This window comes from Hakea prostrata, chromosome 1, assembly GCF_041222555.1.
Source record: "Hakea prostrata isolate BN-2017 chromosome 1, UWA_Hpros_2, whole genome shotgun sequence".
Classification (NCBI taxonomy): Eukaryota; Viridiplantae; Streptophyta; class Magnoliopsida; order Proteales; family Proteaceae; genus Hakea; species Hakea prostrata.
This window is the reverse complement of record NC_142600.1, coordinates 23,389,856-23,402,234: the sequence shown is the minus strand read 5'-3', so window position 1 is coordinate 23,402,234 and position 12,379 is coordinate 23,389,856. Positions and strand designations below refer to the sequence as shown.

Genomic DNA, 12,379 nt, shown 5'->3' with positions numbered 1-12,379 from the left:
TAAATCATGTCATTCAAATTTATCTTGAAAACCTTCTATTTTGAAATTTTATTCAAATGTTCTAAATTAAGATTGTTGATTTATAAAAAATATTCTTAAGTTTAAGAATGACTTGAATTGGTTTTCATTGTTAGTTATAGTACGAGGCTAGTACACATATCTACACTTCTAAACTTGTTTGATCATTTGATTATTAGAAATCGCCTAGAATAGTTTAATTGGAATTTTGATCGGAGAATGCTTTTTTTTTTTTTTTTGGTAGTGAGAATATGGGGTCAAAACAAGACCCAAAAAAGAACAAAAAAGATACTACACTGGCTTAGGCAGTAGATCTGCCCTAAGTAACTCCTTCAGATTTACAGAAGGGTCTTGAATAATCAACGAATTACTATCCAACGGAAGGACCATTCTCGAGCACCAATCAGTAGCTTTATTTCCTTCCCTACCCACATGGGTAAATCGAACATGTCCATGCGAGTGGTAGCTTTTCCGGATAGCGGAAATTATGTCACCATATTTTCCATGAAAACTCCCATTTGGTTCCAAATGAGATATAGCTTGCAATGAATCTGATTCCACTTGGACTGGCCACGCCCCTAGATTAAGTGACATGTGAAGCCCTTCTTTTATCGCCGTCAGTTCTGCCTCCAGCACATCACTACAAATAACCTTTTTAGATAAGCCTCCTCTAAAATTGCCATCATGATCTCTTATTACTCCTCCCAATTGGGCAAAATTGTTTTTATTGTAGAAGGAAGCATCCGTATTACATTTGAACCAACCCTCTCATGGTCTACACCAACTTTCTTTTTTATCATTCGAAGATTGAAATCTCAACGGAGCTTGGCATGACACCCATGCTTCTTTTCTGTGTTATAGAAATCTTCAATAACCACCCGTCCATTTCTGGCCTAATAAAATCGGGATCATGATGATCTTTATTTCTCCAAAACCACAAGAAATAGAGAACACAAACAAAATTCTCAGACCAATCCAATGCCCATCTGGATGCATCACCATAAGTGTTAAGGACGTACCATTGTTTCATGCAGCAACCAAAGAAACAATCCCTGTTCAGAGGAGCCACAAGTTGAAGCCAAATACCCTTGGCGAAAGAACAGTCTCTAAATATATGTAAATTATCTTCAATTTCAGTTTGGCAAAAGTCACAACGATCCTCGTCTTGTAAGTGCAGGTATTTCATACGAGCCTTGGTTAACAGTCTGTCTCGACTTGCTAACCAGAAAAAAGAGCATAATCTTGAAAGCAGCTTGAATTTCCAGAACCTGTCCCATAATGTTGAACTATAAATATCTTGTTGAGTCCCCTCTTGAGTAGCAAGAGCTTCATATGCAGATTTAATTGAAAATCTTCCATCAGATGAAAGTTTCCAGATGTATCTATCCTTTACTGTTTCTTCTGATGGTGGCAAACACTCCTAGATTTTCTGACTTATGTCATTCGGTAGCCAGTCATCAAGGTTTGGGGGCCATGTTCCTCCAAACCTGCTATACATCAAACTAATACTTTTCCATACCATGGAATCAGGGATAGTATTGAATGCCTTATCTTCAAGAATGTAATCAAGATCCAGCCAGCAATCCTTTCAAAATAAAGCTTGTTTCCCATCACCCAAAACTACTTTACAATGATAGCGTACAATGAGAGCTTCTCTTGATATCGCCTTCCATAGTGGTGAGTCAATAGCTGAAAATTTGAGAGGGTGGGATCTCCTTCTTGTGCCATATTTCTCATTCAAAATGGTTGCCCACATTGAATCTTTAGTTGTTCTTCTTCTTTCGTTTCCTTTGCTTCTTTTATTTATTTATTATTATTATTTTTTTTTGGAAAAAATTGTACCCTAGGTTAAGATAATGATCTGTGACCTCAATTTATGGCCTTTAAAATGCACCGTAGTTGAATTACAATTTCTATTGTGAAACATCTTAACTAAGTTGAATTAGAATTATGATTTTAAGTAAATTAACAATTAGTTACATATATATATTTAATAAAAATATGGATGTAACAAATAATTTAGTCGGTTTTATGGTAACATATTAAAAAATTTTAAAAATATACTTCTACTAAATGACAAAACAAAAGAAATAAAATTTAATATCAAATTAAGTGGACTTATTGGATCAAAATAACTTTGGATCAAAATCAGGGCTTAGATAAAAGTTAGTATGATGGTCAATATTAGGATGAAATCTATGGTTAAAGTCAGGGTTAGGATTTAGGTCAAAATTGGGGTTCAGATAGGGCCAAAATCAGGGTCAAGGCCAAGGATAAATTAGTGTTAGAATTAAGACTAAAATCATGGTCAAGATTAGGGCAAAAAATAAGGGACGAGTCGGGCCGGCCCTAACAGGACAAACTGAAATCCTAGACTCGCCCTCGGGGGCAAAATCTTGAGGCCAGACCCTATTCGAGCCTAGGGCGGTACAAGCCCACCAAAGCCAAACTTGCACCCCTATTATCTGTAATTCTACGCGTCTTTATATTCTAGAATTCTTTTGAGCACTTCACTTTGTCAATTTTTTAATAAAGGTTACATTCAATCTCAAATTTACATCTCTAAAACTATGAAATTACCTTCACATGAAAAAAATTGTGTAAACTATCCAAAGATACTTAACACAATGGGTCAAGACCTACCATTTGTTCTATTCAAGATGTGTACTTTATGAATAATGCAATGCCAATATTATTTTTGAAAAGAAAATATTAAGGATGCTTCAATATAAATGAAGAAAAGCATAGACATCTCAAAACTATGCCAAACTAGCAATGACATCCAGAATATCTCCTAAATATGTAAAATTTATATTTAAATAATTTCATAATTCTTAAATTATCCTTAATCTCTTGTGACTTTTTAGTGTTACTCTTAATAAAATAAAATTCTAAATTACATTTTCTTTCTTCATCCTTGAATTCCTTCTTCTATTCGTCATTTTATATTATAAAATATAGAAAAATACAACTAAAGGTATATTTTTCATTTTCTTTAATTAGTTAACTTGTCTAATTAAAAAGGGGCGATTGCCAATTTAGCATAGTTCTGAAGTGTCTATGTTTTTCGCCAATTATCTTAAAATATAATGTTTGTTTTTAAATTTTAAATTAAAGAGGGCAATATTAAAAATAAAACTATAGAAGGATATGCGTGCCTTTTCTTTTAGCAAGAAGGAATAGATCTGGAGCATTAAAAGGTATTGGTAGAGCCTAGGTACATTTAAACCATCCTATTACAGATGTTGATAGTGCTGAAAGGCCTGGAACGGAAGGTGGCAACACATACCAAAAGAGATCCACTCTCTTTACATGGGACAACTGCACATAAAGGAATTTATTATTTTTCAATCATTATTGTGCTTTGATATATATATTTTTCCCATTGGAAGATCGAGATACTAAAAATTGGTTTGATGCTTGCTTTAGTCATTATTGAGCTATGATCACCCCATTTGGCAATAATACTATAATACTAGGAAAACTTTTGTTGATGCCCTTCTGGAAAGCAAGAAATCTTCGCTTGAGACAATCAACATAAGCCAAGCTAAAATAAGCACCTATAAGTAGAGTAACCTTGTAATGCACAGAGCATCTCCATCTTCCAAGCTGAACCATAATTAAGGTCCTCATCAAAGTACTCCGACATCAAGACTGAGAGACGATGAGCAGCACCCGTCGCTGCCCTGGTTAGAGCTCTTCTGCCCTCACTGCAGAACACACACCCATGCACATACACACACATCCAGGCAAGTTAAATTAACATGTATGGACTTTGCAGGGAAAGAAGCATGGCCAGAGCTGGTTGGAGAAAAGGCTGAAGTTGCAAAAGAGATTATCTTGAAGGAGAACTCTTTGATAACAAAAGTTGATGTCCTCCATCCAGGTGAGAAGCATATGGATGATTTTCGTTGTGACCGGGTTGTGCTTGATGTTACAGAATCCGGCATTGTCAACTACATTCCACGAGCTGGATAGATGGATTATAAATACTCCTGTAAGGAAGATGGTATTAAGTAAATAAAATAAATAAAGGGTACCTTTTATAGTACCAAAATAAAGTCAAGTACTTTAATTTCTTTTTTTTAAAAAAAGAGGTATTTTATCTTTAATTTGGTGCATATTTTCATCCCGATCTGGTTTCTCTTCAACTACTTTTTTTTTTTTTGCATCTTCTTTTTGGGTAATCAGTTTCTCTTCACTACTTACAGGTGTGGTTCTACCTTAAAACCATAAAAATCTGAGTCCCTTATGGGAAAGCATTCTTATTTTTGGTTATCGTATAACAAGAAGTTATTGTGGATCAATTTTTTCTTTTTGGATCCAAAGCAAATTTAATGTTAATCAAATTCATTATTCCAAGATTTCGTATTCTAAGTTTCTAACACTAGAAGAATTCAGGATGCACATAACAGGTCCCAAGCTCACTCCCATGTGGTTAATTTGATAGTTTTCATGTCTTTGGCTCAAATCATTTCTACTTTGTTTCTTGCATTGGGCAATTATGTGCTCTTTGACTTGGCCATGGAATCGCTACCAGCTTTGTGGAATATAGGCTTCCGGTGAGGCTACACCAACCAAGCCAGTATTTGCGCTAACTAGTGGTTCACATGACTAATGCTTACGTAGGTTGAACTCAAAAGTTCAAATATTGCATAGCGAGGGACACAAGACCGCCACTATTACATCCCCTCTTTTATTTATTAGAAAAAAAAAAGGATAAACATAAAAAGCAATATGCACCAACGCTATAAGGATAAGTACTCTTGCCATGGCCATTATACATTTTTTTAAGCTACTAGAGAGAACTGCAAATTCAATTGAAAGTTGTCTTTTGTATACTACTAAATTTGATGCATCCTCTACGATTGTGCTACATCAACAGATATTCCTCAATGATCTAGTTCAACAATGACAAAATACATAAAGGCTGAAAAGAGAGTGAAGAGAATGATCAAAGAAGCCACATCAAGTTGGAAAGTGGGAAACATACTGGTAATTATGTGTCCTTAGATTCTGTTGTCATAAGGTGACCTAACCCGCTGTAGAGAGCTTTTTCAGGAAATATCTATATCTTTAGGATGGAAGCAGATAATTTTGCCGAACCCGGCAAATTCCTTGTTGTTGTAAATATATTTGTCCCGTGCTTTTCTGTGTGATGGTGCACCTGTCTCCAATCGGAAGGTTGTTTAATCCGATGACCAAGTTTTCTAGGTTACCAAGCACTACCAAGACTAGAACTGGATGGGCTTTCATTTGTTGAGCTTCAACTTGCGAGACTGATGAGAGGAGAGCTTCATATATAAACCAGCTATTGTAGCTTCTTTTCTTCCTTTGGGTTTACTATAGTTGATCTACAATCAGATTATTTAATATTAGTGGAACGGATTAATATTGTACTTCATACATGTGCTCGATCGTTAAATACCCCAATATACAAAATTCATCAACTTAAGTGAATCTAACTTAAATATATGAACCAAATCGAACCGAACTAGTTTTCTTTGTCATTCCAATCCCTTTCGTCTACATAACAACCACCGTCGCTGGCGTGATTTCCTTGGCATCCTCCGGTGTTGCCAATGATGCTACCATTACCGGTGCCGGCTCTTCCCTAGGTCTGGCGCGAAGACAGCTCCAACCAGCGCAAGAAGAAGATTGGTTTTGGATTATGCTATCTTCTTAGGACCCAACATTGTATCTTAGAGTTCTCAAAAACAAGCCACTGTTGGTCGCTCCAGTAAGGAGTTTGAGTATTGAGCTCTCGCTAATGCTGCTATTGAGCTCACTTGGCTACTATCTCTCCTCCACGGGCTCCATGTATTTTTGAGTGATGCTCTAGTCTTTTGGTGCTACAATATGGTGCAACCTACCTCACTGCAAATCCTATTTTCCATGCTCATACCAAGCATGTGGATATTGACTTCCACTTTGTTCGTGATAAGGTTGCCAAAGGAGATCTTCAAGTTCATTTATTTTTTACCAAGGATCAACTAGCTGACATCTTCACCAAGCCACTATCTACTCCACGTTTTACCACCTTACTGGCCAACCCCAAGGTCATTTCACCTCCCTTGAGTTTGTGGGGGCATATTAGAGATATTTTTGGAAAACCACCTAAACCCTAGTTGCCACTCCCTCTCAAGGTTATGCGGCTAGGGTTGCCTCTAAGACTTCCACAATTGATCAAACTCTAGCTACCACACTCAAGAAGGTCTCTACTAATGGTACTCACAAGGACTTTAACCAATTCAAAGAAGAGTTTGACAAGATTACTTTAAACCTGGCATTTTAGGGCCTGTTGGTACTGGCGGAGTTCAAAACAGGATCTTTATAGTCAAACTTTAATTCATAAAGATGTTTTAAGAGTTTGACATGAGGATTGCACAGTGCTGAACTCGGACCCCCATTTATAAAACCTTGGTCAATATTTTATGTAATCTAAAACACTTATCTTCATGTAAATCCAAACATTGTAACTCAAGGAATCCAAATTATGATCAAAACTACAAGAGTCCTAAAAAACTGATGAACAATGACTCTACCTCTATATAAGAAGCCATGTACACAACTCAAAGCATAGTGGAAAATATCTAAAACTCTCCCATGGACATAGGTTGAATTCAACTGAATCACATAAACTTTGGTCTCTCTCTCTCCTCTCAAATGTCTCTCTTTCTCGTTCTCTCAAATCTCATGATTCTATCAATGTAGGAAATCTTGCCGAACCCGGTAAATTTCTTGCCATCGTAAGTGTGTTTGTCATGTGCTTTGTGATTGTGTGCCCGTCTCTAGCAACAAAGTTATTTAATCTGATGACCAACTCTTCTAGGTTACCAACCGCCAAGACTAGACCTGGATGGGCTTTTATTTGTTGGGCTTCAACTTTCGAGACAGATGAGAGGAGAACTTCATGGATAAACAAGCCATTGTAACTTCTTTTCTTCCTTTTGTAAGATTATTTACTATTAGTAGAGCGGATTAATATTGGACTGCATGCATGTGTTCGAAAGAAGAAAAAAAAGGTGAAAAGAGAAAAGACTTGAACGAACTAATTAAAAAAACGAGTTATAACCTCCATGGCAATAAGACAATTGAGCTGGTTTCAGTTATTTTTACTTGTTTTCACTGTCGAGATTGATGTCACTGAAGAGAACGTACTGGAAGACACTATGCGCATGTAGTGCTTGTTATGGGGACGCAACAATTTTGCCAGTTGAAGCTTTAACACTGGCATGGTTTGCAAAATTCCTGGAATTGATTGGTGGGCAACGATCTCTCTTCCCTTGATTGGGTATGTTTGTGCACGATGAAGGACCAGAAGGTGTCGGTCCCTTTGGGAGGGATTGAAGTATGAGATCTTGCTTCCCAACAACTGATCTCTACCATGGAAAGTTCTTGTTGCAGATGCCAAAGGCGGCCGGTAAGCTAAAACCAAGATGACAAAGAGCAACTCTGAGAAAATTCAGAACTCGATAAGAAGCAACCATCTCTTCTCTTGTGGAGGTAAGCTTAAAGACTTGTTACTAGAATGGAACCCAATGTGGGTCTGATTCTGCTTAAAATTTGTAGTCAAACAATTGAATATTGAGCATAAACTCATATGTCCTTTCATTATATATCTACGATGAAACAATTTATAAACAAGGTGAAGAACACATTTACAAGGAAATAAGAGAATAGAGAAATTACTTACCAGGAATAAGGAAAATATTTACAAGGAAAACAAAAGAATAAGGAAATGGTTTACAAGAAAACAAAAGAATTAGGTAATTGTTTGAAATATATTGTAGAGTAAGAAAGAAATCAATAATAAAGGAAAGGTGTGATGGAAAGAGATTAGGCTTGCCACGTAATACTTTCCAAATTTCACTAAAGATGACAGTGGAAATACCAAAGTCTTGCAGCTGAATATTATCACTCAAATCTCTCGTTGTTTGGTTTACAAGAAATGCATGACTTTCAAGCTACACTTTTTGTTTAAAATGAAGTTTTTCAAAGAAGAAGGTGTCCTAAAATAATAGCTTTTCAAGTAAATGCGGCTTGATTAATATGATCAAAGGTACTACGGTGATCCCTTGGAAGCTCTTTCACATCATTAACAACGTCAAAATATTGGCAACTTCATTCTCCTCCATCAAGTTTGATCATGGACTCCAAGTGGCTAATCTGGTGGCTGATTGCTTACCTAAGGAAGCAGCTCTCTCCTGGATACCTTCGTACATTTTACCCCTCCAAATCTTTGTTGTTACAGCCAATTTATTAATTAAAGGGACAGATAATAGAAATTGAAGCCCAACAAAGCTTTAATTTGTTGGGCCTCTCTCCCTGGAGGGGCAACTTGCTTACCTTCGTACATTTTGTCCCTTTGACCAACTCTCCCTGGTACGGATTAGGTGTTAGTAGGTAATGATACAGGCTTGCCAATCACTCACACTAGTAACTTTTCTATTCTATAAAGCATTCTTTTGTCTTTCTCAATAAAGTTCTTCATGTTCCTTCCATTCAGAATAATTTATTATCTGTTTCCCACTTTACTCGTGATAATAATGCTATTGAGTTCCATCCTGATGTTTTGTCTTCTTCAAGGTACCATTAGGAATGGGCTTTACTAGATGCACTTGGACGACTTTTCTCCATAAGCTTTCATTGGTGAACAAGCTTCTATCCCCCAATGGTACTCTAGACTTGGCCATCTTGCGTTAAATTAGTCTATAGTATTGTTTCTCAATTTAAATTACTTGTTACTTCTAAGAAAGTTCAGTTTTTGTGTGATGCTTGTCAAAAGGGAAAGGGTCATAAACTCCCCTTCTCCACTTCTACTTCAATTTTTACAACACCTTTGGATTTGATTTATTCGAATGTGTGGGGACCTTCTCAAATGCTTCTATTGATGGATTTTGGTATTATGTTATTTTTGTAGATGTTTTTAGTAAACATACTTGGTTGCATCCTATGCATCTAAAGTATGAGGTTGTTCTGTTCTTCAAAAGTTTAAGATACTTGTTGAAAATTTATTTTCTAGACAGATGAAAAGATTTTAAAGTGATTGGGCTAGTGAATATCGCACTGTCTCTATTTTTCTCACTTTTTGTGGGATTGATCATCGGCTTTCTTGTCCTCAAACACATGAGAAAAATGGGGCTGTCGAGCGTCATCATCGCCATATTATTGAAACTGGCCTTGCGTTGGTAAAAAACAAAACAATGGGAATAAGTCAAATGATTGAATGAGGATTCTATGAATACATGTAGGGAATAGGAATTTGGGGTTTTTCATAATCCTTTTGGGTTTCAATTTTTCTATTATTTATATTTTCATTTTTTTATTAAAAAAATTAAAAACCAATTAATACGCCAACTAAAACAACAATTAAGAAGGAAAGCAATACCGCTATCTTTAGAAGTTGGGTACCGCATTAAGTGCTTGCTTAATGTACGGAAAAATGTCGTTTTATCAAATATACATTCGGTTACACATATTAATATGACGATTAATATGCATATTTACTAACTATGAACGAAAGTGTGATTATACGAAGAGAGTATCAAAATCTAGTTGATTTATTTTCAAATATAAAAACAACACCTTACAATCTTTCACTAGGGTACACACCATTCTAAAGATTTAGTTACAAACAAACAAACCTTTATTTTAAAATCGTAATTGCACCTTGCAATATTTCATAGGACATACACCATTCTGAAGTGGTAAAGCCCCATCGACCAAGTAAATGGAGAACAAGAGACTTCTCACATATTACCCAGACTGCAAAAGGCAACACCTCATCTTATTTCACTAGCTAGGACATACACCATCGAGAGAGAGATTTACCATAGATTACTCGGGCTGCTAGAAGTCACGATTCACTGTTCAATCATATGATATTATAGGGAGCAACTACGCAGCACAATGGTTTCCACAGTCATACCTGGTCCAAATCCTAACAACACACCCCAGTCAAACCCTTCACCTGTTGTGTTTTTCCCTTCTTCAAGAGATGTTTTCCTCATCTCATGCAAAATAAACAGCAGTGTTGGGCTTGACATGTTACCAAAATCGTCTAACACCTTCCTTGTTACAAACAATTTCTCCTTTCTTAAATTGAGCTTTGCTTGTATTTTGTCTAGAATCGCTGGTCCCCCAGGGTGAGTAACCCAAAAGATGGAGTTCCAGTCATTAATACCAACTTGATTGAACACCTGTAGCAAGCAGTTCTCAATATTCTCAGAGATAGTCCATGCCACATCCTTAGACAAGCTGATCACTAGACCTTCTTCACGCAAGTGTGCTGCAACCATATCTCCAGAATTTGGAATAAGCGTAGAAGCTGTTGATACAAGTTGAAACAACGGCTGTTCGAGAGATAGATTTGGGTTTGCACCAATTATGAGAGCCGCTGCACCATCACCAAATATTCCCATCCCTAACAGAGACTCCAAGTCTGCGTCTGTAGGTTCACGGAAAGCATTAACTGAGTTTATCTCTGAGCAAACAACAAGGATTCGTGCACCGTTGTTATTCTCAGCAAGGTCTTTGGCCACACGGAGGGCAGTGGCACCACCGATGCAACCTTGCTGATACAACATTACACGTCTAATAGAAGGGGAAAGGCCAAGGAGCTTGATAAGTTGAAAGTCAGCACCAGGTGCATCGATGCCTGAAGTGGTACAGAATATAAGGTGAGTGATGTCCGATTTGGGTTGCCCCCACTCGTTGATGGCCTTGGTTGCGGCTTCCTTGGCCAACTTAGGTACCTCGGAAACCAAAATATCTAGGCGGGCATTGAGTGATGGGGTCATGGAGTTAATCATGCTGGGGTTTTCCTTGAGTAAACCCTCTGTTAGGTAGATATGTCGTTTTCGGATCATTGATCTATCACCTACATTAACAACATAATGGAAACAACAAGAACATGTTAGGTATAAATTTCACTGAAGAAGTGCATACATTAATTAGACGCAGAAGGCTACGTGAGTCTGTAACTGAAGCATGAATGGATTGCAATGTAAACATATTTTTCACTTACACATTCGTCTGAGTTTCTCCTTCAGTTCAGTCTCATGCTCACTTCCTGTAACTCTGAAGTAGAAATCAGGAAAATCAGTCTGGTAGACTATCTGGGACGGATTTGCTGTGCCGATGGCCAATACTGTCGCTAGGCTCTTCTGAGACTGGCTTGGATCGATGGTTCCTCCGGTGCTTCCCATATCTGTCGATGCTCAGCTTAATCAGTAATGAAGAAGTGGCTTCAACTTCACTGCAGCTGATATATCTCTTCAAGGATATGCAACTCGGATTGGTGCTGATGAAATGACAGAGCCAATGGACATAGTTTTTATAGAGAAATGTGGGTCGCATGGATCATCTGATCAAGATTCGATTGCCTTTGCCAAATCCTCCCTAGGGGTTTGAATAATACTGGTGGATGCCTCGTGCTTGCTTTAATAATTAATGCAACAATCGGAAGAGCTGGCAGATTTAGAAAAGCCTCAATGAGTGTTACTCAGTCATTAGAATGAGTCATCTGTTCAACCTATAACTGGAGTCACGTTCTTCAGCTTCCACTTAATTAGCTTTTATTTATTTTTGTTTCTCCGACCAATATAGGATTTTGGTTCTACCTGAACAAAAGGGAACGTGATGCCCGTGTGGAACCATACAATAAACAGGAAATCACAATCTCAAAATAATATTGAATAATTATCCGGTAGAAAATGGCATCATTCGCTAATCTTAATTTTTTTCTTAATCAAAAGGAGAGGCATTAAAAGCTGTCTGTAGATTATATAAAAGAAAAGGGGGTGGGACTGCCACCACACATTATATCCTAATCTGTCTTGATATTCCATAAAAGTAGGTAATAAATACCATATACAAACCATATTAAAGTGAACCTTAATTTTATATATGCAAAAGGAGAAAAGCCAATGCTTTATTTATAAGACATCCATCAATCGTGGGATACGGCAGATCTGCAAAAGAAGGAGAAAATGCATTATTTGTGTTGGGGTTAATCTGGTAATTTGTATCTGTTTAGTGATGAACCGAACCGGTTTTGGTTCTTATGGTTCATGCCTAATTATATTAGGGGCTGGGGTTGGCTCGCACGATGTATGCAATTCATTTTTTTCCTATTTTGGGTTATTCCTCTGCTACGGGTTCTTGAAGCTGCTTGAGGTCTTCCATGGCGTTCGTCTTCGGTCACCTGTATCTCTGGTTCTAGTTGGTTCTTGGTGAATACAATAGAGGGCTTTTGATCGCTGGAGTGAGGTGAACACTCGATGGTCTTTTGAAGATCAGAGGTTGCATATACCAGGTGTTTCATATTCCTTGCTTTCTTCTTCTAGGTCTGTAATTT

General features: G+C 37.2%; 1 protein-coding gene across 1 annotated transcript; it reads right to left on the bottom strand.

Annotated features, from left to right (window-relative positions):
* Positions 1-9,608: 9,608 nt before the first annotated feature.
* LOC149028350 (chalcone synthase 2-like) lies at positions 9,609-11,552 on the bottom strand. The gene is made up of 2 exons (XM_089148238.1): positions 11,048-11,552; positions 9,609-10,900 (listed from the first exon to the last, which is right to left on the bottom strand). The coding sequence occupies exons 1-2, from the start codon at positions 11,226-11,228 to the stop codon at positions 9,906-9,908; spliced, it is 1,176 nt and encodes a 391-aa protein (XP_089004364.1). The 5' UTR covers positions 11,229-11,552; the 3' UTR covers positions 9,609-9,905.
* Positions 11,553-12,379: the final 827 nt, after the last annotated feature.

What these genes read in the sequence shown, in the direction of transcription:
- LOC149028350 (XM_089148238.1), bottom strand. Translation starts at nt 11,228, where the DNA reads ATGGGAAGCACCGGAGGAACCATCGATCCAAGCCAGTCTCAGAAGAGC. An exon ending in GGAGAAACTCAGACGAATGT is followed by an intron (nt 10,901 to 11,047) that starts GTAAGTGAAAAA and finishes TTGTTAATGTAG; the next exon opens with GTGATAGATCAATGATCCGA.